This window comes from Notothenia rossii (genome assembly GCF_949606895.1).
Source record: "Notothenia rossii genome assembly, chromosome: 4".
Lineage (NCBI taxonomy): Eukaryota > Metazoa > Chordata > Actinopteri > Perciformes > Nototheniidae > Notothenia > Notothenia rossii.
The window spans coordinates 64,781,210-64,807,190 of NC_136902.1; the positions used below are offsets into that span (position 1 = coordinate 64,781,210).

A 25,981-nucleotide genomic window follows, 5' to 3' on the forward strand; every position below is an offset into this window, starting at 1 on the left:
ATATTTGGAGCTTTTTGCGTGTTTACATAAAGCTCAAAATGATCTGCCCTTACAGTAAGAATTGCCAAGAGGATGATTATGTGGTGATTGTAATGATTGCAATTTCCGGAACGACAGTGTTATTTGTTTATCTAATAGTGGATTTGTTATAAAAACAGGATTCTGTGGTTTTGTACTTTGTGTAACAGGCCTTCAGTAATGTTGGCAGTTAAAGCACAGTGTGATATACTCACCCAGCAGGACTGCCAGGATGGGCCCGAAGACTTTGTCATGCATCAGAGCCTCCCTCTCGTAGTATTTACTGCAGACAGACACACAGAAATAAAGTGTATTAACGGAAAATAACTTGCCCCAGGAACCAGAGGGTGGCTGCCGGTTTATTTGTACTGTTATCTGTAGAGAAGTGCGCTACATTAAGGAACAAAACCCTGAGCTGCCCTAAATGCTGAAACACTTTTTTTTAAAAAGTATATTAAAAACTGGTTAACAATTAACCAAGTAGATCCCCATGAAAATAATGGATCAGGGCTCCACTCAAGCTAAAAACTGAGATTTAACACAAAAAAACAGAAGATACTTTTTTAGCAGCCTGAACAATGTCTTACAGTATATAGCTGTTAAGGCATAATGGAAAGTCTTTTTTTGTATTATTATAATTTTTTGGACACATTATCTGTAGTTGTTCTCTGGATTTTACTTTTAACTTATGTGATAAGATAATAAATCTATCTATCTACATAGCCGCGGGAAGTAGGAGTGCTGGGGGTGCTGCAGCACCCCCTGTTGGCGAGTGGTGTACATTTTAAAAACTAAGTGACCACCTAAATAAAAATGATTAAACTACATAAAATAGTTATGATTTTACTTTAAATAAAATTAGCTGTATACAGTAGCATATAATAGTCATAGTATATATTTGTATTGAATTTATTTTCCAAATAAATAAAATCCGAGTCATCTAGGTCTTAGGTCGTGGGAGAGTGACGTAATTGACGCGACACACACACTGCAGAGTGACAACTTTCTAGAATGGCGCAAAAAAGGATTTGGGATTTTTTTCTCCAACAAAAAACCCAATAAAAAGAGTGGACCACCAGCTACTCCAACTAGAGTAATATGACACAGAAGAGACTGACACATCTGACTTTGATGCATGTCCATTGTAACATTTTGGACAATGTGGATGTATCTGCTCTAATGAGGGTCTTCATTAGTGCCACCCCAGAGAGGAAGGCTACATTTGGGGTTTTGTGAAGCCCCAACACATACGCAAGGTAAGACGATATTTTTCCTTTAATGATGCTGTCGCTGTGCAGTGTTTTGCCTTGTCAATCAGTTAAAATTTAATTAATAGCTTTATTAATATTGTAAATAATATTTTCTGACTATTTGTAATGTTATGTAGGTTTGTAAGACCCATAGTTAGCATGTGGGCATGTGCAGCTGTTGCTAAGTGATGTAGGTCTATAATGGTTTATTAAGCCTAACAGTTAAGGCGAGACACCCCAGGTGAATAGGGTACTTTTTTTTAACTTAAAGATATCAGCTAGAAATTTCTCCAGTTAATTACCTACAATAAGGCAATTGTTCCTTGTATTACAAGTTTTCAGAATATGCAAATGAGCCATTAAATATGCGCATATTTTAACACATTTCAGGAAACGAAATCTGAACATTGGATAAAGCCAGGTTAAAAAATCTTGTTTCATTTTGTATTCATATTAGCATCTAAAGCTTTTACAGAAGGGATTTTGGAGATCTCTTTTTAACACTCCATAAATCAGAAAATACTGTCAACAGCCCTAAAATATACATTTTCACTGGGTTTTTAGGTATACAATCTTATATAATTCAGGCTATGAATGACATATGAACAAACCCTTCTGTAAAAGCCTTCATAATATTGATAGGAATATAACTGAAAGGTTTGGTGTATGTAAGTGCAACTGAAGTGGACATTTCGGAGAGTAGGGGAAAAAACTCATTTGGAGAAAACAACCTTACAGATTGCAGTGTGGCGCTAGCTAAACCCTCCTGTTCTTTGGATGACAGCTTGCGCCTCGACGCACCCCGTGAAGGTATTTCATGTTCGGGGTCATTTGTTTTTTGTATAATCTTGCTTCATGCAAGTGACAATTGTTGTTGTCTTCTCTGTGAACGTTTTTTTCACCGTTCTTTTGCCATTTTGAGTTTAAATTTCTAGTGGAAAGCTAACCAGGAAGTGTTTTAGCACACCACGTGACGCATCTGAACGAATCAGGTTGTCAGAAGTTGACACCAGCCAATGAGATTTAGTTTCTTGGTTTAAGACCCTTTTGTACTTTCACGATTGGTTGCTGATACAAAGGAAATGACCATATTTGGATCTGATGAGATTGTGCAGGAGAGACGGAGCTTTCCAACGATATCTCTGTTGACATGTTGCACACAGGGGTTGCGGTACTTTATGTTAGGTTACAATGCTAACTTTTGGTGAATTTAGGAGAAATCTACTGACGCAAATAGACAAACTATAGTAAAATAAACACTTAAATGTGTATTTCGTACGTTTTCCTTCCAAAAGCCTGAAAGAAAACATGTTATGGAATCAAAATAGCACAAAATCTCAAAATTGACCAGTGCATGAAAAACGATGTTTTTGCTTGCTGTGTCTCGCCTTTAACAAACAATTTATGCGGCTCATATCGCTGACAGCCGGGCCCGGCCCAGCACCACCTTTTTTCTTTTCTTTTTTAAGCGGCCCCCCTCCCCACTTTTGGCAGCACCCCCTGAGAAAAATGACTTCCCGCGGCTATGTCTATCTATGGACGATCCATTTGCTTTCCCTACAACTGTATATGAAAAGATCCCACATGTATTTTAGCTTAACATCTAACAAACCCCTCCAGGCTGCATGATTTCATTTTTAGTTTTAGTCATTATCTTATTAGGAGGCCTTATACACACATTCATATTCTACCATGTTTACCTCTGTCTGCTTAGGAAGAAAAAATGACAACCCCATGAGTCCTGACTACATCCCCAGCCTGTTTGCGCACACGTCAGCTGGACAGCGGCAGAGAAGCATCTATGCCACCAGCAGATTTGAGCATACTCAGCAGATGAAAAGGAAACGGACTGAGACTTTGGTTTCTAATAGTGACCATGAGACTGTGGCACCTTCCAGTTTTATTCTCCGACTTAAATCTGCCTCTCAAGTTGCATTAACTTATAGGCAAACCTGCACATCCTACCGACCCTAATTCCCTTATATGTTTGCCGATATGTTGACATTTATCTCTGCAAAAGCCTATTTTTTGCTTTAATGTTAGTTTTTGAAATTACTTTGAATGTTTACTAAATTAGATAAATTGTTGTTACAATATCAACACTTCATCTTATAGCTTAAGTTCTCTCGCTTTTGTCCCTAGAGTTCCGAGGTTTAAATCCCGGACGAGCCCCCAAATTCATGGGTACCAAGTACGTCATTTCCGGAATGCCCGCCGCCATCTTTGTGACCGACCAACAGTTTGTTTACACTCGTCATGGCAGCCAACACAGCGCATTTAAACGGGAAAGAGAGAGAGATATTTGTTAAAGACGGCAATTATTGGATGCGATACCTATTTGTTACCCCCAACTGTATTTTGTTTATTGAATTCGGCTAAGTGTCTTCCCCAACTAACTTTTCCCGACATATATATTTATCTTGTTCACAATCCATCTCCATTCACAGGAGCGAGCCTGAAGGCTTTTAAGAGCACAGATGCATATCAATACGCCGTTGCCGGGTGGGTGAACGACACCAAGATATGGCATGTGGAGAAGACACACCTACATGTGATCACAGCGAAGGTAAGTCATTTAACAACAATCATAAACCATGTTATTATAGTGGTATTTATGTCTAAAGTGATGATGTTAGCTTGCTATCCAGTTGCTAGCAAATGGTATTTCTAGCTAACATCATAACTCCAGCTGGCAGCTAGCTATATTGTTTTAAAACAACATACTCTTCTTTCAATGACAAATTAATTCTTATTTTTTTCTACATAAGCAAGAGGTCCATGTTTATTTCACGATTCTCTGTCACTTGCACTATTGTTATAATTCGCGTTGCTCTATCTTTACTTGTTTTTTTATGTCTTAAGGATATTGTATGTTGTAGCCTGCTTTTGGAGCAGCCTGGGACTTCAGATATTAAATGCCAATCTGCGCTGTAGCTATTGTATTTGACAATAAACCTTTGAATCTTACATTTGTACAAGCTTAGGAGAGTTTAGCTTTTATATGATAAAATTAATGTTCTGCATTTTTCACTTAACAGGTCAATCATTCCAGGCTTTGAACAGCAAACCAACATCTCCATGGATTGTGGTGAAGGAGGACGGGACAGTGGTGATGGCGCATTGTACATGCATGGCAGGGTTAGGAGAGGTTTGTTCCCACGCAGCAGCACTTATGTTTACAGTTTTGGCTGCTGTTGAGAAGAGAGAAAACCATGCACAGAGAAGCCATGCACATGGACACAGCCTAGCACTAAAATGGTGAAGTATGATGAGGTGTCTAACATCTTCGCCATTAAAGATCAAGTTCAAACCGAAGACCTGTTTCAGCACATGAGACCATCTGCTGATGATTTCAAGTTATTCTGTGAACAACTCCACCAAAGTGAAGAACAAGAGACAAAGCCCAAGAAAAGTGCTATCCTGTCGGTCATTGAAGGCCATTCCCACAGATACACGCCAAAGACTGTACAACTGGATCTGCCAACACCCCTTACCAGTCTGTATCAAAGCAGCAGACTTGTACTGGATTTGCCTGCACTGCTAGAGGAGGGTGCCAAAGTATTTGAGGAGCTGAATCTCACACCAGAGCAGGTAAGAAGTAGAAATGGCTTATGGTAAAAATAAAAGCGTGTCACAATGCTAAATCCTAAACATCACTATATTCATTAAGAATAATCAATCAATCAATCAATCAATGTTTATTTATATAGCCCAATATCACAAATGTTACATTTGTCTCAGTGGACTTCACAGTTTGTACAGAATATCAGTATGACAATACGACACCCTCTGTCCTTAGACCCTCACATCGTACAAGGAAAAACTTCCAGAGAAAACCCCACAGTTTAAAGGGAAAAATGGGAGAAACCTCAGGGAGAGCAACAGAGGAGGGATCCCTCTCCCAGGACGGACAGACGTGCAATAGATGCCGTGTATAAATTGAAAAGATAATACATTTGCAACATAGGTAGTCCAAATGTTTGGAAATGCATGTGTGTATAATAAGAAGATGAATCCACGAGGATATCCATCCAGGACTTATGATCCAGGACCACAGCCACGACTCAAGATCCAGGACTCGCAATCCATGACACAGGACCGCAGGATCATCCATGACTCCGGATCCCGGCGTATATAGACACGAAAAAGAAAGAAATTTGGGGAAGCTGGGTTAATCGGAACATGAGAGTACACAGGTATAGACAGAGAGAAGGAAGAAGTAAGATGTCCCCCGACAAACTAAGCCTATATCAGCAAAACTAGGGGCTGAATCTAATCAGCCCTAACTATAAGCTTTATCAAAAAGGAAGGTCTTAAGCGCACTCTTAAAAACGGATAGGGTGTCTGCCGTCCGAACACAAACTGGAAGCTGATTCCACAAAAGTGGAGCTTGATAAGAAAAGGCTCTGGCTCCCATTGTACTTTTAGAGACTCTAGGAACAACCAACAACCCTGCATTCTTGGAACGCAATGCCCTAGTAGGACAATAGGGTATAATGAGTTCTTTAAGGTAAGATGGCGCCTGCCCATTAAGGGCTTTGTAGGCGAGAAGAAGAATTTTAAATTCTATCCTGTGTTCTATAGGGAGCCAGTGTAAGGCAGCCAGAACAGGAGTAATGTGGTCCCTTTTCCTAACTCTGGTTAGTACACGAGCTGCAGCATTTTGAATCAGCTGAAGCGACTTGACTGACTTCTTGGTACACCCTGATAATAAGGAGTTACAATAATCCAGCCTTGAAGTAACAAATGCATGGACTAGTTTCTCTGCATCGTTTTGAGGCAAGATATGCCTGATTTTTGCAATGTTACGTAGATGGAAGTAGGCGGTCCTTGAAATTGATTTTATGTGGGTGTTAAAGGATAAATCCTGATCAAATATAACACCAAGATTCCTTACAGTCTCACTGGAGGCCAAATTAATGCCATCCATAGTTAATATATCTTTAGATAATTTGTTTCGTAGATTCTTCGGGCCAAGTACAATAACTTCAGTTTTGGTCGTGTTTAACATCAAAAATGTTTAAGGTCATCCACGTTTTTAAGTCCTTGAGGCAGTCTTGAATTTTATTTAGATGATTAATTTCATCAGGCTTGATTGATAAATATAGTTGAGTATCATCCGCATAACAATGAAAGTTTACAGAATGATTCCTTATAATATTGCCTAACGGAAGCATATATAGGGTGAACAAAATAGGTCCAAGCACTGAGCCCTGTGGCACTCCATGGCTAACTTTGGTTTGCATGGAAGATTCATCGTTGACACGTACAAACTGAGAGCGTTCAGATAGATAGGACCTAAACCAGCCTAAAGCAGTTCCCTGTATGCCAACTAAGTGCTCTAGTCTTTGCAATAGGATATCATGGTCGATAGTATCAAATGCAGCACTAAGATCGAGCAAGACAAGAATAGAGACAAGTCCCTTGTCAGAGGCTATTAGAATGTCATTTGTGACTTTAACCAGAGCTGTCTCTGTGCTATGTTGTGTTCTAAAGCCAGACTGAAAATCTTCAAATAAATCATAGTTTTTTAAGTAATCACACAGCTGTTTTGCGACTGCTTTCTCAAGAATTTTTGAGAGGAACGGAAGATTAGAAATAGGTCTATAGTTGGCTAAAACCTCTGGATCGAGGTTGTGCTTTTTAAGAAGCGGTTTTATCACTGCTACTTTGAATGATTGTGGAACATAGCCTGATAATAAAGACATATTCATAATATTTAATAAAGAAGTGCTAATTAATGGAAAAACTTCTTTTAACAGCTTAGTTGGAATTGGGTCTAAGATACACGTTGATGGTTTAGAAGAGAGAATCATTGAATTTAATTGTTCAAGGTTTATGGCTGAAAAGCATTCTAGTTTACTATCTAGTGTAATATTAGAACTTACGTTTCCGGGAGCTGTTGATAACACTATACTGGTCAAAGGCAAGAGGTCATTGATTTTGTTTCTAAGAGTAACAATTTTATCGTTAAAAAAGCACATAAAATCATTACTACTGAGTGCTATGGGAATAGAAGGCTCAGTCGAGCTGTGGCTCTCTGTCAGCCTGGCTACAGTGCTGAAAAGAAATCTTGCATTATTCTTATTCTCATCTATTAATGAAGAGTAGTATGCTGCTCTCGCTTTACGCAGTGCTTTCTTATATTCATTGAGAGTAATATGCCAAATTAAACGAGATTCTTCAAGTTTAGTGGAACGCCATATCCTTTCAAGTTGGCTCGACTTTTGCTTTATTTTGCGGGTTTCGGCATTATGCCATGGAGCTAATCTATGTTGTTTTATTTTCTTCTTTTTCAAAGGAGCAACAGAGTCTAATTTTATTCGCAGCGCATCTGTAGCACTATCAACAACATGATCAATTTGGGGTGGTGTACATTTTGTATAAGTTTCCTCCCCTACATGCAGACATGCTATCGAGTTAAGTATTGGTGGAATCTCTTCCTTAAATTTGGCTATAGCACTAACAGATAAGTTTCTGCTGCAGGAGCTTTTGGCTAATGCTTTGTAGTCTAGTAACAGTACTTCAAAAGTTACTTAGAAATGGTCGGATAAAGCAGGATTATGCGGTTCGACTAATAGTTGCTCAATTTCAATACCATAAGTCAGAACAAGGTCAAGAGTGTGATTATAGCAGTGGGTTGGTTTATTTACACTGTGAAAGAAACCAACAGAATCTAATATAGAGTTAAATGCAACAGTAAGGCTATTTTTATCATCGTCAACATGAATATTAAAGTCACCTACGATAATTACTTTATCTGTTTTAAGAACCAAAGCTGATAAAAACTCAGAGAATTCTGATAAGAATTCTGAATAAGGACCTGGTGCACGGTACACTGTAACAAATAAAATTGGCTGCAAAGTTTTCCAGGTCGGATGCGTAAGACTGAAAATGAGGCTTTCAAAGGAGGTATAATTTAATTTTTGTTTAGTATTGATAAGTAAACTTGAGTCAAAGATTGCTGCAACTCCACCTCCTCGGCCCGTGCCTCGGGCAATATGAGTATTGATATGGCTGGGTGGAGTGGCCTAATTTATGCTGACATATTCTTCATGTCTCAACCAAGTTTCAGTGAGACAGCATATATCAATATTATAATCTGATATTAAATCATTTACCAGTATTGCTTTAGATGCTAGAGATCTTATGTTTAAGAGACCACATTTAATCTTCCTGTTTTGTTGCACTGTAGTAGTTGTTACATTTACTTTTATTAGGTTATTATGTATGACACCTCTATTAGGTTTTACCTTAAATTGTCCTTGGGCAGACACACACACCGTTAATATTGGGTATTTTATTGGGGTCGGGATTCCTATGGATTACTGCCTAGGAGAGAGCGCAGAGAAGCGTGTAAGACTGCGACTCTGCCTCCTGGTCTCAACTCCAGTTTGTCATGGATTAAGTCCACAGAGCCCTGAAATGTTTGCCGAAATGAGATTTGCACCTTCCAAAGTAGGATGAATGCCGTCTCTCTTAATCAGACCAGGTTTTCCCCAGAAGCCTGTCCGATTATTCACGAAGCCCACATTGTTTGCTGGGCACCACCAAGACAACCAGCGCTGAAATGATGACATGCGGCTATACATGTCATCATTGATCAGATTGGGGAGGGGACCAGAGAAGATTACGGTGTCCGACATTGTTTTAGCATAACTACACACCGACGCCACATTAAGTTTGGTGCATTCTGATTGGCGTAAACGAACATCATTACCACCGACGTGAATAACAATCCTACTTTACGTTTATTTTTAGCCAGCAGTCTAAGATGCGCCTCAACGTCGCCCGCTCTGGCCCCCGGAATGCATGTGACTGTGGACGCTTCGGTCTCTAAATTCACGTGTCTCATAATAGAGCTACCAATAACCAGAGTTGGCTTCTCAGCGAGTGTCTCGCTGAGTGGGGAATATCTGTTAGATACGTGAACGGGTTGGTGGGGACCTGCGGGTTTCGCGTTATGCCCCTTCTGAACAGTCACCCATTCTCCCTGCTGCTCGGGAGTTGCCGGGGGACGGCTAAAAGGAGCTACCTTTTGCCGGTCCGCACCGGCTAACATGGGCGTTACTGTAGCTGAGTTATTTTCTAAGATGCGGAGCCGGGCTTCTATGGCTATGATTCCCGCCTCCAACCTAACAACTATACTACATTTAACACATGTATCGGTACCAGTAAAGGAGGTAGGGGAGTAACCAAACATGAGACAGTTAGAGCAGGAAATAGCACCCGAGGGTGGGGAAAGAGCCATGGCTAGCTATCAAGCTAAAGTAGATACCGTTAGCAAACCCGAAAAGAGTGTAGGCAACTGTGGAGTTACAGTCGCTAAGAGAAGGAGAGTTGTGAGTGCTTAAGCTGTAGTAACGTGTGATTACAACGTCAGGCAGTTGCCGTGATCAAGAGTTTTAAAACGATCGATTAAGTTAAGATAATAAGCTATCAGCAACAGAACAGGCACACGGGATACCCGGAGATGACAACAACAACCGGAAGTTACAACATGCTTACCGCAATAGTGGTCCGTGTAGAAAATAACTTCACTGCTTTCCGATAATTACAGCTGTTTTGATAGTTCAATTCTTTTTGAGTGTTTGTGAGTTGAGGAGAAGACCAGGAAACAGAGTAGGTCGAGGGTCTGGTTTGAGCAGAGAGCAGGGAGAGTTACTGCGTCATCCTTCCATGAGCCAGACAGAGAGCTCTTCGTCTTTGATTAAAAGAGTTTGCTATCCTCGCTCCTCTCAGTTTTCCACTGAAGCGACCAGGTATATATACATTTAGGCAGCAAGACTAAATCATACAATCTTTCCACTACTTCATCATGAATAAATACAATAATTGAGTAACTAGATATTATGAGGGTAAAACAAGATATTAACATTCTAATAACAGTATTTTAGGGACTTTTTAAAGTGATGAGTTTTTTTCCAAAATAACATGTTATTTTCCTCAGATGGGGTTTACAAAACGAGGACACTGCCAAAAGTCTTACCTGGTGGCTTTGCAAGATCACCATGAAGACATCAATGTTGCAGCATCAGGGCTCATCCTCAACCCAGAGCTGCCATGGATTGGTGCATCCCCAGATGGTGTCGTGACCTGTGCTTGCCATGAGCCTGGCATTTTAGAAATTAAGTGTCCTTTCAGCGCTAAAGACCGCAGTCTACTTGAATGCACCAAAGACTCACGGTTCTGCCTGACTGTCCCTGAGGGAGGGGTGATGAGCCTAAAGCTGAATCACAGCTATATGTATCAAGTGCAGGCACAAATGCGGGTCGCAGAGGTAATGTTCTGTGATTTTGTTGTGTGGACACCTCAAGAACTTCTTAAACAGCGCATCATGTTTGATGGCGCATTTTTTGATGTTGCCCATTCAAAGGTGGTAAACTTCATTAGAACGGGGATACTACCAGAGTTGTTGGGTAAATGGTTTACTGTGCCACGCTTCTCCCCCACTGCAACCTCTGACAAAACATCTGAGGGACATTAAGAAGCTGACAATAAATAAGCTCTTCTTGTCAGACACTGGTCTTTTTCGTTTGTCTTCATGGTCAGGTTTTTGTTTACCCATTAAGCTTACATATTCATACACTGTAGATTGTGCAATAAATAACTGTATCTAATACTTGCAGATGCATTGTAGTATAAGTAGGAATATTTAAAAAACCTCAAGGAACAAATACTTGGAAAAAGTGATGTTTATTAGTTAAAAACTGGACATTTTAATGTATTAATTGTAAAGATAATAGATAGAAGATACATAAAAAAGGGAATACAAAATAATCATTTTGTTTCATTTAGCTGACGCTTTTATCAAAAGCGACTTACAAATAGCATCTATCTATTCTGTGGGTACCACAGATAGGTAGACATTACAAAGAGCACAGCAAACTGTTACCATCTTGTCAAGGGAAGTAGGTTGTCCTTGAGTGGCTGCTTGTCAAAGAGACAGCGGGATGGTGCTCTGAAGGATGGTGTATTTGTTCCTGACCAGGCCAATGACTCTTTCCACATGGATCCTGACGGCAGCGAGTCCCCTTGTGGATTCAAGTTCCAGTGGATGCAGTTGCTGCTTGCCTTTGGTGAATGCTGGTATTTTCAACTGTGCATTATACAGTCCCACAATGTCTTTCACATTGAAGCCTGTATCAGCAAGAACAACATCTCCTGGTGATAATTTCTCAAGATATGAGCAGTTTTCTGTAATGTACTTGTCGCTTGTGCGTCCCCCCCAGCCCTTTGACACAAAGGATGTAACACCCTGTGGTGTTATAGAAATTAGATATTTTACAGTGTTGTGTTGCTTGTAATAGGAGTATGTTTGTGCACGTGCCCTTAAATTCTTTGGCTTCTCTACAAACATTTCAAAACAGTCAATGATGGAAGTGCAGTTGCTAAAATTATCCCTGAAACACATGGGCGGACTAATCTGAATTTGATCTTTTGAGGGCCAAAATATAAGTGGTGACAGTCTGACATACATGACATCTAAAGTATTGTTGAACATTCTGACAACACTGCTCGTAGACATATGAAAAAGATAAACAAAAAAATATAAAGGTAAGTTAAGCCTCATTCTCATCAGTGTTAATAAAAAGCTATGAAAGGGAGTCAGTCTTGGACCGGCTTTCACAAACCCAGACAGGAAGCCAAAAACAACCATCATTTTAGCATAGCTTGGTAGGCCTGTTAGTTCCTGTACCATGTCATAATTTCCTTTGAAGGCTTCTTCATTGAAAGACAGCACATTAACTTTGTCTTTGAGACAATTAACCTCAGCTCTTAATCGTGCACACTTGTTTGTCAATGCCTTGACTGTAGCTTGGCAGGCTGCATTTGATAGACCCTCCAGAAAAACGCGGGCAAAAATCCTTGAATATGCGGGCTAAATTCCTTGATTACACGATTAAACATGCGGGGTTTTTATGTGATTTTATGCGGTGAAACTGCGGGAAGTTGCGAAATATGCGGAAAGTTACGAAATATGCGAAAAGAAATTATCGATTTTTAAAAAAATATTGGGCTGTCTTATTTATTCTCTCTCACACACAACCTGCCACTAACGTTAAACCCCTTTACTATTCAATTAAACACATTCAATGTTTATTTATTGTAAAAGCAATTGGGCTATTTTAATCTCTCACACACACACACACACACACACACACACACACACACACACACACACACACACACACACACACACACACACACACACACACACACACACACACACACACACACACACACACACACACACACACACACACACACACACACACACACACACACACACACACACACACACACACACACACTTCTCCGCCTCATTCTGTTTTCATTTACTCGTTCGTTATCTGACCAGCTTCAATCTTGTAGGCTACTCACTTCGTTTCTTGTATCCCTCGAAAGGGTTTTGGAGGTTGATGCCTCGGTGAACGTGAGTTGTTTGGCTTTCTTGTCCGCAGCAGCAGAATGCATTTTCGAATGTTTGAATGAATCAAAGTGGGTCGTCACCGTTGATTTTCTCTTATGCTCCAACACACAGTTGCACGGGGTGCAGAATAGTTTCCCCCCACTTTTTGCCCGGTCTTTAGTAGAAATGTTCGTCGGTAAATGAGATGGATTAGATATTTTCATCTTGGTGTTTTCTCTATCCTGTGAGCTCCACACGTTCACTCTATACAGTGTTGTTTACATTCTGTGATGCACGAGCTGATGACGTCACGTCAAGACGACTTAACTTTTTTTTCCCTCAACGTTGTGTGGAAAAATGCGGGGATTATGCGGCCTTTTGATAAATATGCGGCCTTTTAGAAATCTGCGCCATTTTGCTGATTATGCGGTAAATTCTGCGATCGCAGAATCACGTTTTTCTGGAGGGTCTAATTTGAGCATGGTTCCACAATACCTGAGCTAAGAATGGCTTGAGAGTAACTGTGGTCATCTTTCACACATTCTACCTGTTCAACTAAGGTGATGTCAAGCCCAGTGGCATCACTGGTCCTGGAAGGTGCCACAGTCTCATGGTCACTATTAGAAACCAAAGTCTCAGTCCGTTTCCTTTTCATCTGCTGAGTATGCTCAAATCTGCTGGTGGCATAGATGCTTCTCTGCCGCTGTCCAGCTGACGTGTGCGCAAACAGGCTGGGGATGTAGTCAGGACTCATGGGGTTGTCATTTTTTTTCTTCCTAAGCAGACAGAGGCAAACATGGTAGAATATTAATGTGTGTATAAGGCCTCCTAATAAGATAATGACAAGTATTACGATCCAACTTAGGTAAAAGTAGCAATAATACATGTAATATAAATACACAAGTAATTTAAGGCATGCATACAATAATATTTAGAACGGCAATTTCTTTCTCAGTTTTCTGCCAGAAATGTGTCTTTTATTCAAATGCAGTCGGTTTCAAGCGTAAAGGAACACAGAGAAAAACTAATACAGTCCTTTCAAAACTGGGAATATTGAGTGCTATGTTACCATTACACTGCTAACGGTAATTATTATTCGGTAACTGAATTATCTATGTTGAAGTATTTAGAAAACTTATTTCTGACAAAAGAAGCTAAAAGATAACAATAAGTGAAGAGCTTACCGGAAACGAAGTGTTGACTACACAATCTGGAGTTAGATGTCGGCTGCCAGTGATCCCTTCTGATGGCAGCCAGCCATTTATTACGACGGTCTAGGTCTTTGGGGATCGATACAAACTGTGGTCCGGGGTTCCTCTGGCGACTATTGTCACAGCCCGCAGCACAACAAATCCCAGGCATATCCACAAACTTTATTATTCACGATGTGTCTTTCTCTGTTGCTTCCTCCGTGTTCTCTGTTGTTGTAATGACTTGCTGTGACCGGACACCAAAATGGCGGCGCTAGAATACAGTGACGTCACGTGGTACCCATGAATAGTCACGTTGCTAAAGTAATAATTTTTTAATTGAAGTGTGCAGTCAATTAACCCAGTAATGTGTGTAGGTGTGTGAAAATGTATCGGTATAAAAAACTAAGACAAACAAACCAGAGACCAGCCGAGCCACACAACCCAAAGAGGAAAAGCAGTCCGACTGCTCAGGCACCCATAGCTATAGATGAGCAGTCAACCAAACCTAGGTGTCAGGCTTCTTTCCTGATTTGAGTGTGATTGGTTTATCATGAAACTGGTGTGGGGGACTAGGGCCCGTCACGTTTACTAATGCTAAGCTCAGTAAAGCCAGACTTAGTGGACCAATCATGCTATATTTGAAACATATATTGTAGGGCCATAACTTTTTTTCAAAATACCAAACAGATCATGCATTTTAGCCATGCCTCATTTCGCTCTATTTGCTCTTTTCCAGTTTTGTTTTTGCATAGGCTGATTCTGCTTTTGTGGCAGACTACAGCGCCACTTACAGGCCTGGCATATGTACTACAGCGTCTCCAGCGCTTTTGAGCGGCCTCTCATTCCCCTGATAGGTGGAGAGTTGCCCATATAGGCGGAGCACCCCTTTTCTGACGTCAGAAAAATTCAAATAATAATCAGCTCCGTTGCAGCCCCGTTTATAGAGATTTGGGTATGGAGGAAAAGACAGAGGGTTGTGTTTTCTGACACTTGGTGAGTTCCCTGACACACCGGGGACACATATTCATGTATAAAAGACGTACAAAAGTGCATTTTGCATGATAGGTCCCCTTTAAACTTACTTCACAGTTCAGGCAGGTCTTTTGAGGTCGCTGTATGTCTGATAGATTGCCTTCACCGTGGCTGATGAAAACTTGCTATTTGTTTCTGAGGAACTGAGACACATCTTGACATTTACCGTGGATGCTTCAATAAATGAATTACACCGCAGTTCTCTGAACATGACACATATTTGCCCAGTGAGTCTGGCACATCAAAACTACAACATCAAACAACACTACTCCAGTTACAGGGGGGATTTTTCTCCATTTAACAAGCTGATTAATCATATGTCTGAGAAGCCATCAGTGCACTTCAAGTTTAAGGCTTTGATCATTGACGCACCAAATATGGACGGCTTGTTGAATCACACAGCGGTTGTTAGCCAGACAGAGCACAGAACAAAGCAACCAGAGGATAAAAATGGATCACTAAATAGGTAATTCAACACACTGTGCATCATTCAGATGCAACAAAGCCTGGAGTGGGTTTGCTGTGATTCACTGCTGTGCAAAGCCTGAAAGCAAAGAATAAAACAAATCACCTGGAGTTGTCCACAATGTACTGCACTATCTTGTCCAGAACTTTCTCGAAGAGAGCTGTTCGGACCCAGATGTGTTTGATGGCCTGGGCGGAGAGGGGCTGCGGGGGGCGGCTGGTGGTGGAGGAGCCCTGTCTCCTCAGAGGCTCATGGCTCACACTCTGGGTTCTCCTGCAGGGAACAAAGCACGGGTCAGTTCTATGGAAAAACACAATCACCGAGAAGACTTCGGAAAACAGAGATTATAAGACTTGATGCAACCAATGATGATGCATTCTTATAGTTCAAAGATTCAAAAGATTCAAAGGTTTTATTTTCATATGCACAAAGCTACAGTGTAGAAATGGCAATGGAATTCTTCTGACCTGAGCTCCTCCAACAATGCAACATATATAATAAAATACTAAATAAAAAATAGTGCAAAAAGTCTGTATTGTGTCCTATTAGCTTAATGAAGAACTAATGAACTGGTATTGTCTAATGTAAGAAGTCAAACATTAAGAGAGCACAATCCTCTGTTGCAGCCAATGGTGCATTAACTGGCTCCTTGGGTGGTCCCATTTACAGAATATGGGAAGTTGATCTTACGACTGTTCCGACTGTTTTGAGCTTAAAACTTGGAAACAACATGGATGCCAAAAAATATTTTATTGCTGAGAATCATTAACCCCAAATTCACTCTCTACCGTGATTTTCGTGTAATATGAGGAGACTTGGCAAGACTTAAGAAGGTTGTTGTTTCTGTTGTTGTTTCTATCTGTGCATTAACCAGTGGAGAATTTTTTTTCACGATAATTCTGACACCACATGAATGCAGCAAGCAGGGTTCGAGTTATGTGGGAGCCAATGGGAGCTGAGCTCCCATAAAGAGGGGTCTGAGCTCCCATGAAAGCAGTGAAATCATACATCTGTGGGGATTGCTAATGCATTACCAAAAACCATTATTTTAATCCCAAATAATGCATGTGTCAATGTAATTTAGTTTAGTTTATTTATAGTGTCGTGGACAGTCCCCATTGATATACTGTCACAAAAACAGTAAATGGAGCAGCTTTAACCGACATGGCTAATTTCCAGCTGTTGTCCCCGGCCAGATGGTAATAGACACCCTTAAAATCACAATATATCAACATAATAATGAGTACTATTTACGTTAACGAGGTAAATAGGCTAAAAGAAAAACATGTTTTCCAAAAGAACTACGCATCTCTTGAATGACAACATGCCTGCACTTCACCTCCAAGGTGCGCAATAAATTATTGCGCAATCTATGCCTGTGAGCGTGCTGCGCGAACCAAGATGATGTGTGTATGGTGTGCGCAGTTGAACCTTTTCATATTTAAGTTTGTAGCAAGTAGAGGGTTGCTGCTGTGTGTGTGTGTGTGTGTGTGTGTGTGTGTGTGTGTGTGTGTGTGTGTGTGTGTGTGTGTGTGTGTGTGTGTGTGTGTGTGTGCACGCATTAATTTTAAAGACCCCCATAAAGCTCAGATTATAACTCGAACCCTGGCAGCAAGTGTCCTTTCTCACAACTTTTTTCATGAAAATGGCCAGTAGTAAGTAGTATAGAAATACAAGCAAACAAACCATGCAAAACAAATTGTCAATGTTCAAGTAGAAGTAAGCAATGTGAAGGTTAAAACATTAAAATAAACGGTGTTTTGGACCAACATGAGGCAGCATTTAACAGCATAATGAGTTGTTAAGACACTGCAGTTCATAACAACTCATTACTACTTATTACAGAGTTGCTGGTTGGTTTGCAATAAATCTGCACCATGCTGAAGTACTTGATGAATATGGAGGCAGATGCATGATGTCGCCTGAATAGAAGAGCACTTTCATCCCGGACCGAGTGTGATCTGTTGTACTTCTAAAGCCAGCAGACAAAAACATTCTCACACACACACACACACATTCATCAGCTTGTGTGTGTGTGTGTGTGTGTGTGTGTGTGTGTGTGTGTGTGTGTGTGTGTGTGTGTGTGTGTGTGTGTGTGTGTGTGTGTGTGTGTGTGTGTGTGTGTGTGTGTGTGTGTGTGTGTGTGTGTGTGTGTGTGTGTGTGTGTGTGTGTGTGTGTGTGTGTGTGTGCGCGCTGAGGGGAGCCGGCTGCCTCAGTCACGATGTTAGCAATCCCCCAGCATTTGTGTGTGTGCTCAGTCACGATTTTTGCACTACCCTACCATTTTGAAGTAGAGTGTGTGTGTGTGTTTTTGTGTGTGTGTGAGTGTCAGTGGCATTGCTCCAGGGGACCCGGGGGGGCATTAGAATGATGTCACGGATTATGCTAGATTTAAAAGAGACAGGGTCTTCCTTTTTCTAATAAAACCTGAAGTGTGTTGCTTGGAAAAACACAAGCATCTCCTCTTTTATGCTTCATGTATAACATGTATAAATAGAGGGGAAGTTTCAATATGTTTTAACTTAAAGGTAGGGTAGGTAAGAATGGGGAAACCAGCTCGAGTGCGCTAGAATTTGAAAGTACGCAGCCGAAAAAAATCTGCCCCTTCTTTCAGACTTCCTTACAGAGCCCCTCCTCCAACACACACGAACGTGCACATGACTAATGAGGGCACGAGATAAGTTTGTGCACAGATGGAAGGCTGACAGGCAGGTAAGCCATCCAGTTATTTTAGCCGGGCCGGCTCAGATGATTGGTCGTGCTTTTTACAGTACGATGGCTTCCACAGATGAAAATTGTTTATGTATTTATTGTCAAAGCATGTCATGTATTCATTGCTATCGGGATGTTAAGAGCATTCCATGGAATATAACAAAAAGTGTTTCTGAAGTGAATTACCTACCCCACCTTTAAGGTATAAGTTGTTTTTCTTGTTACTTCTGTTGCCTTAAATTCCAATATACTTTCTTCCACAAAGGATGATAGTTTAAGTCCAATTGTGGTCTGGTCCCAGGTCAAAAGTCAACTGTGCAACCAAAATCTCTCCTTATGATTAAACAGTTCAATGCTCCCATAAGAATGCACACCTTTGATTGTTACGGTCAAATGTATTTTCCTCTAAAAAACATTTTAGCTGACAAAACAATCTCCACTCTACTTTTCGTCTGCATATGCAGTGATTTTACACTGATTTGAAATAATCACATCGTAGAGCAATATAACATTGCCATGCTCTTCATAGCAGCTTCATTAATAATCCATTTCATGTATTTTAACACTCATTATTATATTTCTTAAGATAACATAAATGAGTGATCAAAACATAACCTAATAAGTATTGCAGAAGAGTTATCACGTGATTAAATATCAACTCGTTATATACATAAAATAGAATAAAGATAAACCCACATCTCGCTCGTAAAATATGTGTATGTGTAATGTAACTTTATTATTTTTTAGATGCTCCGTCTCAGGTGACCTCAGTGGATAGTTATTTTTCATTGCAGTGCTTGTAGACATTAAATTAGGATATTTCAAGTCTAATAACATGTAAGTATTACAGACTTACAGACTACAAAGTGTCAATCATCAGTAAATCTGGAACTCCCTCCTGGCTGGTCTACCTGCATGTGCCATCCGACCTCTGCAGCTCATCCAGAATGCAGCGGCTCGTCTGGTCTTCAACCTTCCTAAATTCTCCCACACCACGCCGCTCCTCCGCTTCCTTCACTGGCTTCCGGTAACTGCTAGAATCCACTTCAAGACACTGGTACTTGCGTACCATGCTGAGAATGGATCTGGCTCTTCCTACATCCAGGACATGGTTAAACCGTACACCCCAGCACGTGCACTCCGCTCTGCATCAACCAAACAGCTCGCTGCACCCGCACTGCGAGGGGGATCCAAGTTCCCATCAGCAAAAACATGTGGGTTTGCTATCCTGGCTCCAAAATGGTGGAATGATCTCCCCATTGAAATCAGGACAGCAGAAAGCTTACACATCTTCCGGCGCAGACTGAAAACTCATCTCTTTAGACTCCACTTCGAGCCATTGAATTACTAACAAAGCACTTATATACTAATAAAGGGCTGGCTTATCTAAAGCCAGTTGAGTAGCACTTGAAATATTTTAGCTCTATGAAACCTGATGTACTTATATGATTCTGTTTTCTTCTAGTTTGTATCTTGTTGGTCGAACGCACTTATTGTAAGTCGCTTTGGATAAAAGCGTCAGCTAAATGCAATGTAATGTAATGTAATATAAAAATCTGATCGTAAATGTGAAAGTAGAGGCACGTACTTTGCTTGTTTTTCTGTATTGGCAGCTTTGAGCTACATCACCATTAGTTTGTGTAAAATGGTTTTGAAGCCTTGAATTTGGTATTTTGTCAATCGCCATCTTGGTTTTTGTTTGGAAGCAGAAGTGACATGAGAGGACTTACTTTCAAAATGTTAACTTTTATAAATTGAATCTGACAAAAACAAAAAAGAACAAAAAAAAGAACAATCAAAAGGTTGCCACACCCTAACGGAGCGTCCACATAGCAGCGTGCCTTGTCGCTTGGCGGTGGGCGTGTCTGAAGCTTGGGGAGTCAACGCGACCAACGCGACCAACAACCAATCACATGAATCTCCCGCCCCCGACATACAAAGCAAAATGCTAGCATTCCATGCTAGCTATATATATTGTCTATGCCTGCTAGCTGTCCATTCAATGTTTAAACGAGGTACACTGGATATAAACTCCCCAAACAGGCGAAAACCTACCAGTTTCACCCACTATCTCTGCCACCTCCCTCCATGCCTGGCTCCTCCGGTTTGTATCATGGTAGATGAACAGAGACTGATCATACAGCACCGGGTGATTCACTACTCGCATCATACACACAGTTTGATTGGCTAGCAGTTGTACTGGCAGATTTTCATAAACAGGATTTGAATGGCTGACGCTTCCGTCGAAACTTCAAAAGTTGAACATAGTTCAACTTTTGACGCAAGCAACACGTAGCTACGCTCCCCACAATGCAGTTTGGCGAAGCGTGACGTCACCCCATTCAAAGTGAATGGGCAGAAGCGTTGAAGCTTCAACGCACGCCGCTGTGTGGACGGGCCGTAAAGCATGCCCTGCTTTGTCGTCAATTTGACTCAAATCTAAGAAATAAACATCATGCTGTATTGAAAATAATTCAAACTAGAGCTTTAGACCATAAACTCAAGAGGAAAATGTTTGCTAAGGTCATAAATATAGTGAGAAGTAGAAACATTTTCTCATAGATTTCTAGACAACCCCCCAAAGAATGCCGTTTTAAGCCACTTCCACGTTGCCTTATTGGGACTTCCAAAGCACAGGTTATTGAATGATGTTGCTTCAAGTTAAATGTGAATATTAGATTACACAATTGAGCAAACATAATTCAGAAACTAGCACCATTAACTGAATGATGCACTGTGAAGATGTTTGCCTCTAAGCATAATCTCTTTGTAATAACAGAAGGCTTGATGGAATGCATTCATCTCCTCTATGGAAACATCCCTTCCTATAGTGCTCTGTTTCTCCTCCTCCTTGCTGCACTCTGTTGTTCTGTACAAAAATGTAAAATGTCAACATGTAGCTACCTAAATTGATTAAAATGATTACAAACAGATTGCGTTTGGAGGAGACAAATGAATATGAATGAGAAAATAAATATGTCAGGGTGAGTTATGATGCCTCTGGATTTGCATGATCTGAATATTAGTGCCAGTGCATCATGATGTGATAAATCTGCTCACTTTCATTTTGTGAGAGCAAGTACCAGCCGTGATTGAAGATGTTGTTCTTTGTCAGATATAACAAAACTGGAGATGTTTCAATAAGGTGTATGGTTATAGCAGCTAATGGGTGTAGGTTGTAAAAGGTATAAGACGATACAAACAAAGATGCATAGTTTTTGAGAGGGGCGGGGACACAGTTTTCTACTCAGCCCTTTTCATCTAAAGTGATTGAATTCGTTTTTGTGAAGAGTCAAACATATTGCTTACATTTAAACCAAAACCTGAACATCGCTGGGTTAAGTGAGTGCGCTTGTTCCCCTTATTTGCTTGAAAAATACATTAAAATGTCCGCCTCAATAATCCCATCATTTGTAAAGGTAGGGTTTGTCTTTGATTTAGTGACATCTTAGTTTGTGGCATACTTGAATACAATGTTCCTCAATGTGGGAATAATGGCAGATAGCTGTACCTGATAAATACTATGTGTGTCATCACTTATAGGAGGTATTAAAGCTTTGACCTGTTGCAATGATTAGGTCAAATACATCTTATTAAAACCTGCTGGCAGCGTGGATTGCTTCCAGAACATATTTCACTACCAGCAGATGTATTTTTATAAAGTTTAGCTATATAATTATTCTAAAGTCTTAATCTGATTCATAAGATCCTGTAGTTGGTTCATACCACGCGGTCCAATTGAATCAGACCAAGAGTTTTCAAGCGATCTCGGTTTGGTTGTCTTGTCTGCATCCGGGTTTGATTGACAGCTTCACAACAGCCCAAACAATCTGTACTAGCCAGGCAAACAGATCTGAGTTTGTTTGATTTTAACCAAACAGGTCATGTGTTAAAGCATTTATCAAAGTTATTGCTGAGGTCTGGAAACAAAAAGCAATTCCTACAAAGCACCAAGTAGTTCATCCAGATGGCATAAACCAATGTACCTATTTATTACTGATAGGAGACTCTTAGGATAGGAGTCACATGACTTTGGTAGACAGCCGAGAGCATCAGAATGGTCCTTTCTGATATCCTTGCACGCTTACTTTTAATGTGAGAAGTGCATAACACAAGCTTACTGTAATAAATGAGAACTCTCTGCAGCAGGGGAACACACTTAACACTGTTAACCAACCTCCTACAGTTATACAAATATTTGTCATCACTTTTAAGTTTGGTCAAAGCAGTGGCCTTCATTTTGATTCAGATGTTATCACTGCTGATATTTTAAGGGAAAAAACACAATGGCTATGAGAACAAAAAACTAAATGAAGAATGAATGGAGCAAACCTCCCTACCACATTTGACCCTGCATGAATGCCAATGCTAATTTCTTCTTCTTCAGCTTAAAGAAAGTCTTTATTATAAAATACTTTTACAGTTCTGTTTCACAGTTTTATTATCACTGAGTTCTACCTATACTCACACAAATAAATTTCTGGATATATCAAATAATCGTTTTGCAATTCTTTCAGAACTACAACATACCACTTCTCAACAGCAGTGATGTATTTAAAGTAACATTTTATTAAAATATATTATCATCATTAAAACATACAAGCCTCGTATTTTAGTCTGACATTTTTGGTGGAAAATTAACACAATTGTGAATAAATTTAGTTTATAGATTAATTGTTTAAGCATTACAAACAGAAAAGGACTTCTCCTACATACAGTAAATGTATCATTTCAGTTTTTATAACATGTGAAATATAGAAACTACAATATTAAGATAGTTAAACTGCCGGTTAACATGCTGGCAGATTAGCTTGTTGCAGTAGGGTTGTTCGACACGCTACCTTCATATTCTTGCCGGATGTAAAAAACACTTTGGATATTTTTACAATTTTCCGTTTTGGTTAACCATCTGATCATCTGTACATTCATGTGTCTGGCCCCATTGGACATGACTTCAAGGCTGACATCATTACAAAGAATAGATGGCCAAGACTACGAAAATAAGACCCGGTTATAATACAAACAACCATCTTTGAATGTGTTTGAGAACTGTTTCCACAGCAGGTCCGCTGCTCGCCCTGCAGGATGGGAACTGAATGCTGATCAATGCTAGTTTTACTCTTTACTCAGTGTGTGAGGTTGAGGAGGAGAGGAAGTGATGTTTCCCATCATGCTCTCTGCCTCTTTCACCGCTATTGGCGCAAACCGCGTAACCATGGTTACCAGAGTAAATGAGAGATGGTGCCCTGAGCTGGGATGACAGGGAGAGGGGGCAGGGTGTGTGTGTGTGTGTGTGTGTGTGTGTGTGTGTGTGTGTGTGTGTGTGTGTGTGTGTGTGTGTGTGTGTGTGTGTGTGTGTGTGTGTGTGTGTGTGTGTGTGTGTGTGTGTGTGTGTGTGTGTGTGTGTGTGTGTGTGTGTGTGTGTGTGTGTGTGTGTGTGTGTGTGTGTGTGTGGATGCATGTCGGCATTCTGTTGGAGCAGTTGGACTCGTGAAAACCAGATCCATACACAATGATAGGCTTTAATGTTGTGTGTCTGGGGAAATAAAGGCCAATGAGATGTGACAGATGAATGGGAGTAGGCGGCTGATATGAAGAGGGAGAGACGAGTGCCTGGCGTACCCAAACACCTTTACCTTCTGATTTACATCATAGGACGCGGCCATGCTGCAGTGACGTCTCGCTGCACAGCCTGTCTGGGTTTCATTGTTTGGGCATCAGTGCTGTGTGTATATTTATGTGTATGTGTGCTTGTTGCTCAAAGCTTTATCTCCTCCATTTGGAAACCTCTCTCCGTGGCCCCGAAGAGTCATGTGGTAGCCATGTGGCTCACGCTAATGGACAAGTAATGGGCTTGCAAACAGCTCGGCTATCACCTAAGTGCCTGCAGATGATAAAGCAGTTTGTCATACTCTGACTGTGTGCACACAAATACACATAAATACATATGCAAACACACAAGCAAGTACAAATACACACAGAAATACGTATGCAAACACACAAGTACACACAGACAGACAGACAGACACAGGCTTATCACAGTATGAACACAGATTGCTCATCTTAAGTAAACTGACTGAGATTGTGTTTATCTGTATCTGTGTGCTTTAACATGGAGATACTGACATGGTTTACAAGGATTACACACTGTTGATAAAGCCTGAATAAATACTGTATATGTTTACAAATAATTCAAATGGGTGGCAGAACATTTGTTTGAGTTTGAAGGCAGTGTGTCAAGTTTTAAATCCAGTTTTAAGGGGGGTTTCATCTGATAAACAACATGAATATATTTTTGGGGGATCTAAACTCATTATTTCAAATCTGTCCATACAAAAGGGATTATTGGGATACTGTGGAATTTTTTTAAGTTGAGGAGCAGCACAGAAGGTTAACAGGTGGATATTTTTAAATCGATGCATGGATTAAATACTTGACAGTCCAAATAAAACCAGGAATTACAAAAAATAAATAAAAATCTCTGCCACTAATGCCAGGAAATGTCCTCATCTTAACTTTATTTTTTTGGGCAACCAGTGGCAAAGGGTCTCAGACTTGATTTCAAACCTGTGTCCTTCGCATGGGGAACAAGCCCCATTACATAGGCCGCCAGAACTACAGAGTACATTTGTCTAAGGACATTTCTAAGGAATTTGAACAGTTTGACTTTTGTTCCGAAGCGTACAAATACCTTTAATGAAGACCTGTGACAGGTAAGTCTTGAGGGTTTATTCATGTAAATCACAGCTTCCAAATCCAGTGTCTTTGAGGCGGTCCACTACCGACTTAAAGACACTAAGCTTGATATAGCAAAATAAACACAAGTACTATCACACGACCCCGCACGGTAAAAAAAAGGTTTTGGTTCCACGCTTGCAGACTTTAATTATATCACTGGCATAACGGCATCTTAAACTCTTGGACCGGCTCACTAGAGTCTGCTTTACGACATAAAACTAGGTTGTTAACAATAACAAACATAAAACTTTGCCGGTCCAGAAACGTGGATACATACAACACAAAACTAAAAACTGTATTGTTTAACCTGTTCCACCCTGAGCCTCAATTCAAAGAATCTTGCCAATATACATAATAATACGCCTATATGGCTCTTACACAAAGCAACTGTTGAAAAAATAAGAGAAAACTACTCATTGGTGCTGAACAGCTGATTATGACACTAAACCCTCTGAGGCCTAATCAGAGGGAGCTTTTTGGATTCAGCCCCGCAGACACATTAATCATGGATATAGGTAAGGCTGTGTGATGCCTTTGTGAATTACAAATGCCTCACAGTAATGCTACACAAAACTGAACACTATGTACAGTGGGGGAAAAAAGTATTTATTCAGCCACCAATTGTGCAAGTTCTCCCACTTAAAAAGATGAGAGGCCTGTAATTTTCATCCTAGGTATACCTCAACTATGAGAGACAGAATGAATCCAGGAAATCACATTGTAGGATTTTTAATGAATGAATTGGTAAATTCCTCAGTAAAATAAGTATTTGGTCACCTACAAACAAACAAGATTTCTGGCTCTCACAGACCTGTAACTTCTTCTCTAAGAGCCTCCTCTGTCCTCCACTTGTTAACTGTATTAATGGCACCTGTTTGAACTCATTATCAGTATAAAAGACACCTGTCCACAACCTCAAACAGTCACTGTGAAGGGGTTCAATTGTCCGTTCAAAAAAACACTGGCCTAGTCGGTTGGGTTGAGCTCCAAACAATTTAATAACAGCAGCAAAACAAAAAAATAGTGAACCAGTACCAGTTAGACAACAAAATCAAAAAAACAAAAACAGACCGTCCGTCACTCTTCAGAGTAGACATGCTCTGGGTTGCTTTCTCTGCAACCCACCTCGCAACATGTCCCAGCTGTTGCCTTATTGCA

The 25,981-nt window shown here is 40.4% G+C and overlaps 1 protein-coding gene and 1 long non-coding RNA gene across 5 annotated transcripts in view; one reads left to right on the forward strand and one right to left on the reverse strand.

Annotated features, from left to right (window-relative positions):
* Positions 1-25,981, reverse strand: part of sgsm2 (small G protein signaling modulator 2) — a 132,518-nt gene that overhangs the window by 26,045 nt on the left and 80,492 nt on the right. For all 3 annotated transcript variants that reach the window (XM_079677755.1, XM_079677754.1, XM_079677756.1), the window contains exons 4-5: positions 15,478-15,645; positions 234-301 (exon numbers count right to left, since the gene is read on the reverse strand). In XM_079677755.1, the coding sequence (XP_079533881.1) occupies positions 234-301; positions 15,478-15,645 (236 nt within the window). The remainder of the gene's footprint in view (positions 1-233; positions 302-15,477; positions 15,646-25,981) is intronic.
* LOC307037057 lies at positions 284-15,471 on the forward strand. Of its 2 annotated transcripts, XR_013807591.1 has the most exons (3): positions 284-3,834; positions 4,307-4,859; positions 10,219-15,471. It is a non-coding gene; the product is annotated as an uncharacterized lncRNA (long non-coding RNA). The 2 variants fall into 2 exon arrangements; XR_013807592.1 differs by lacking the exon at positions 10,219-15,471 and having other exon boundaries at positions 4,307-6,257.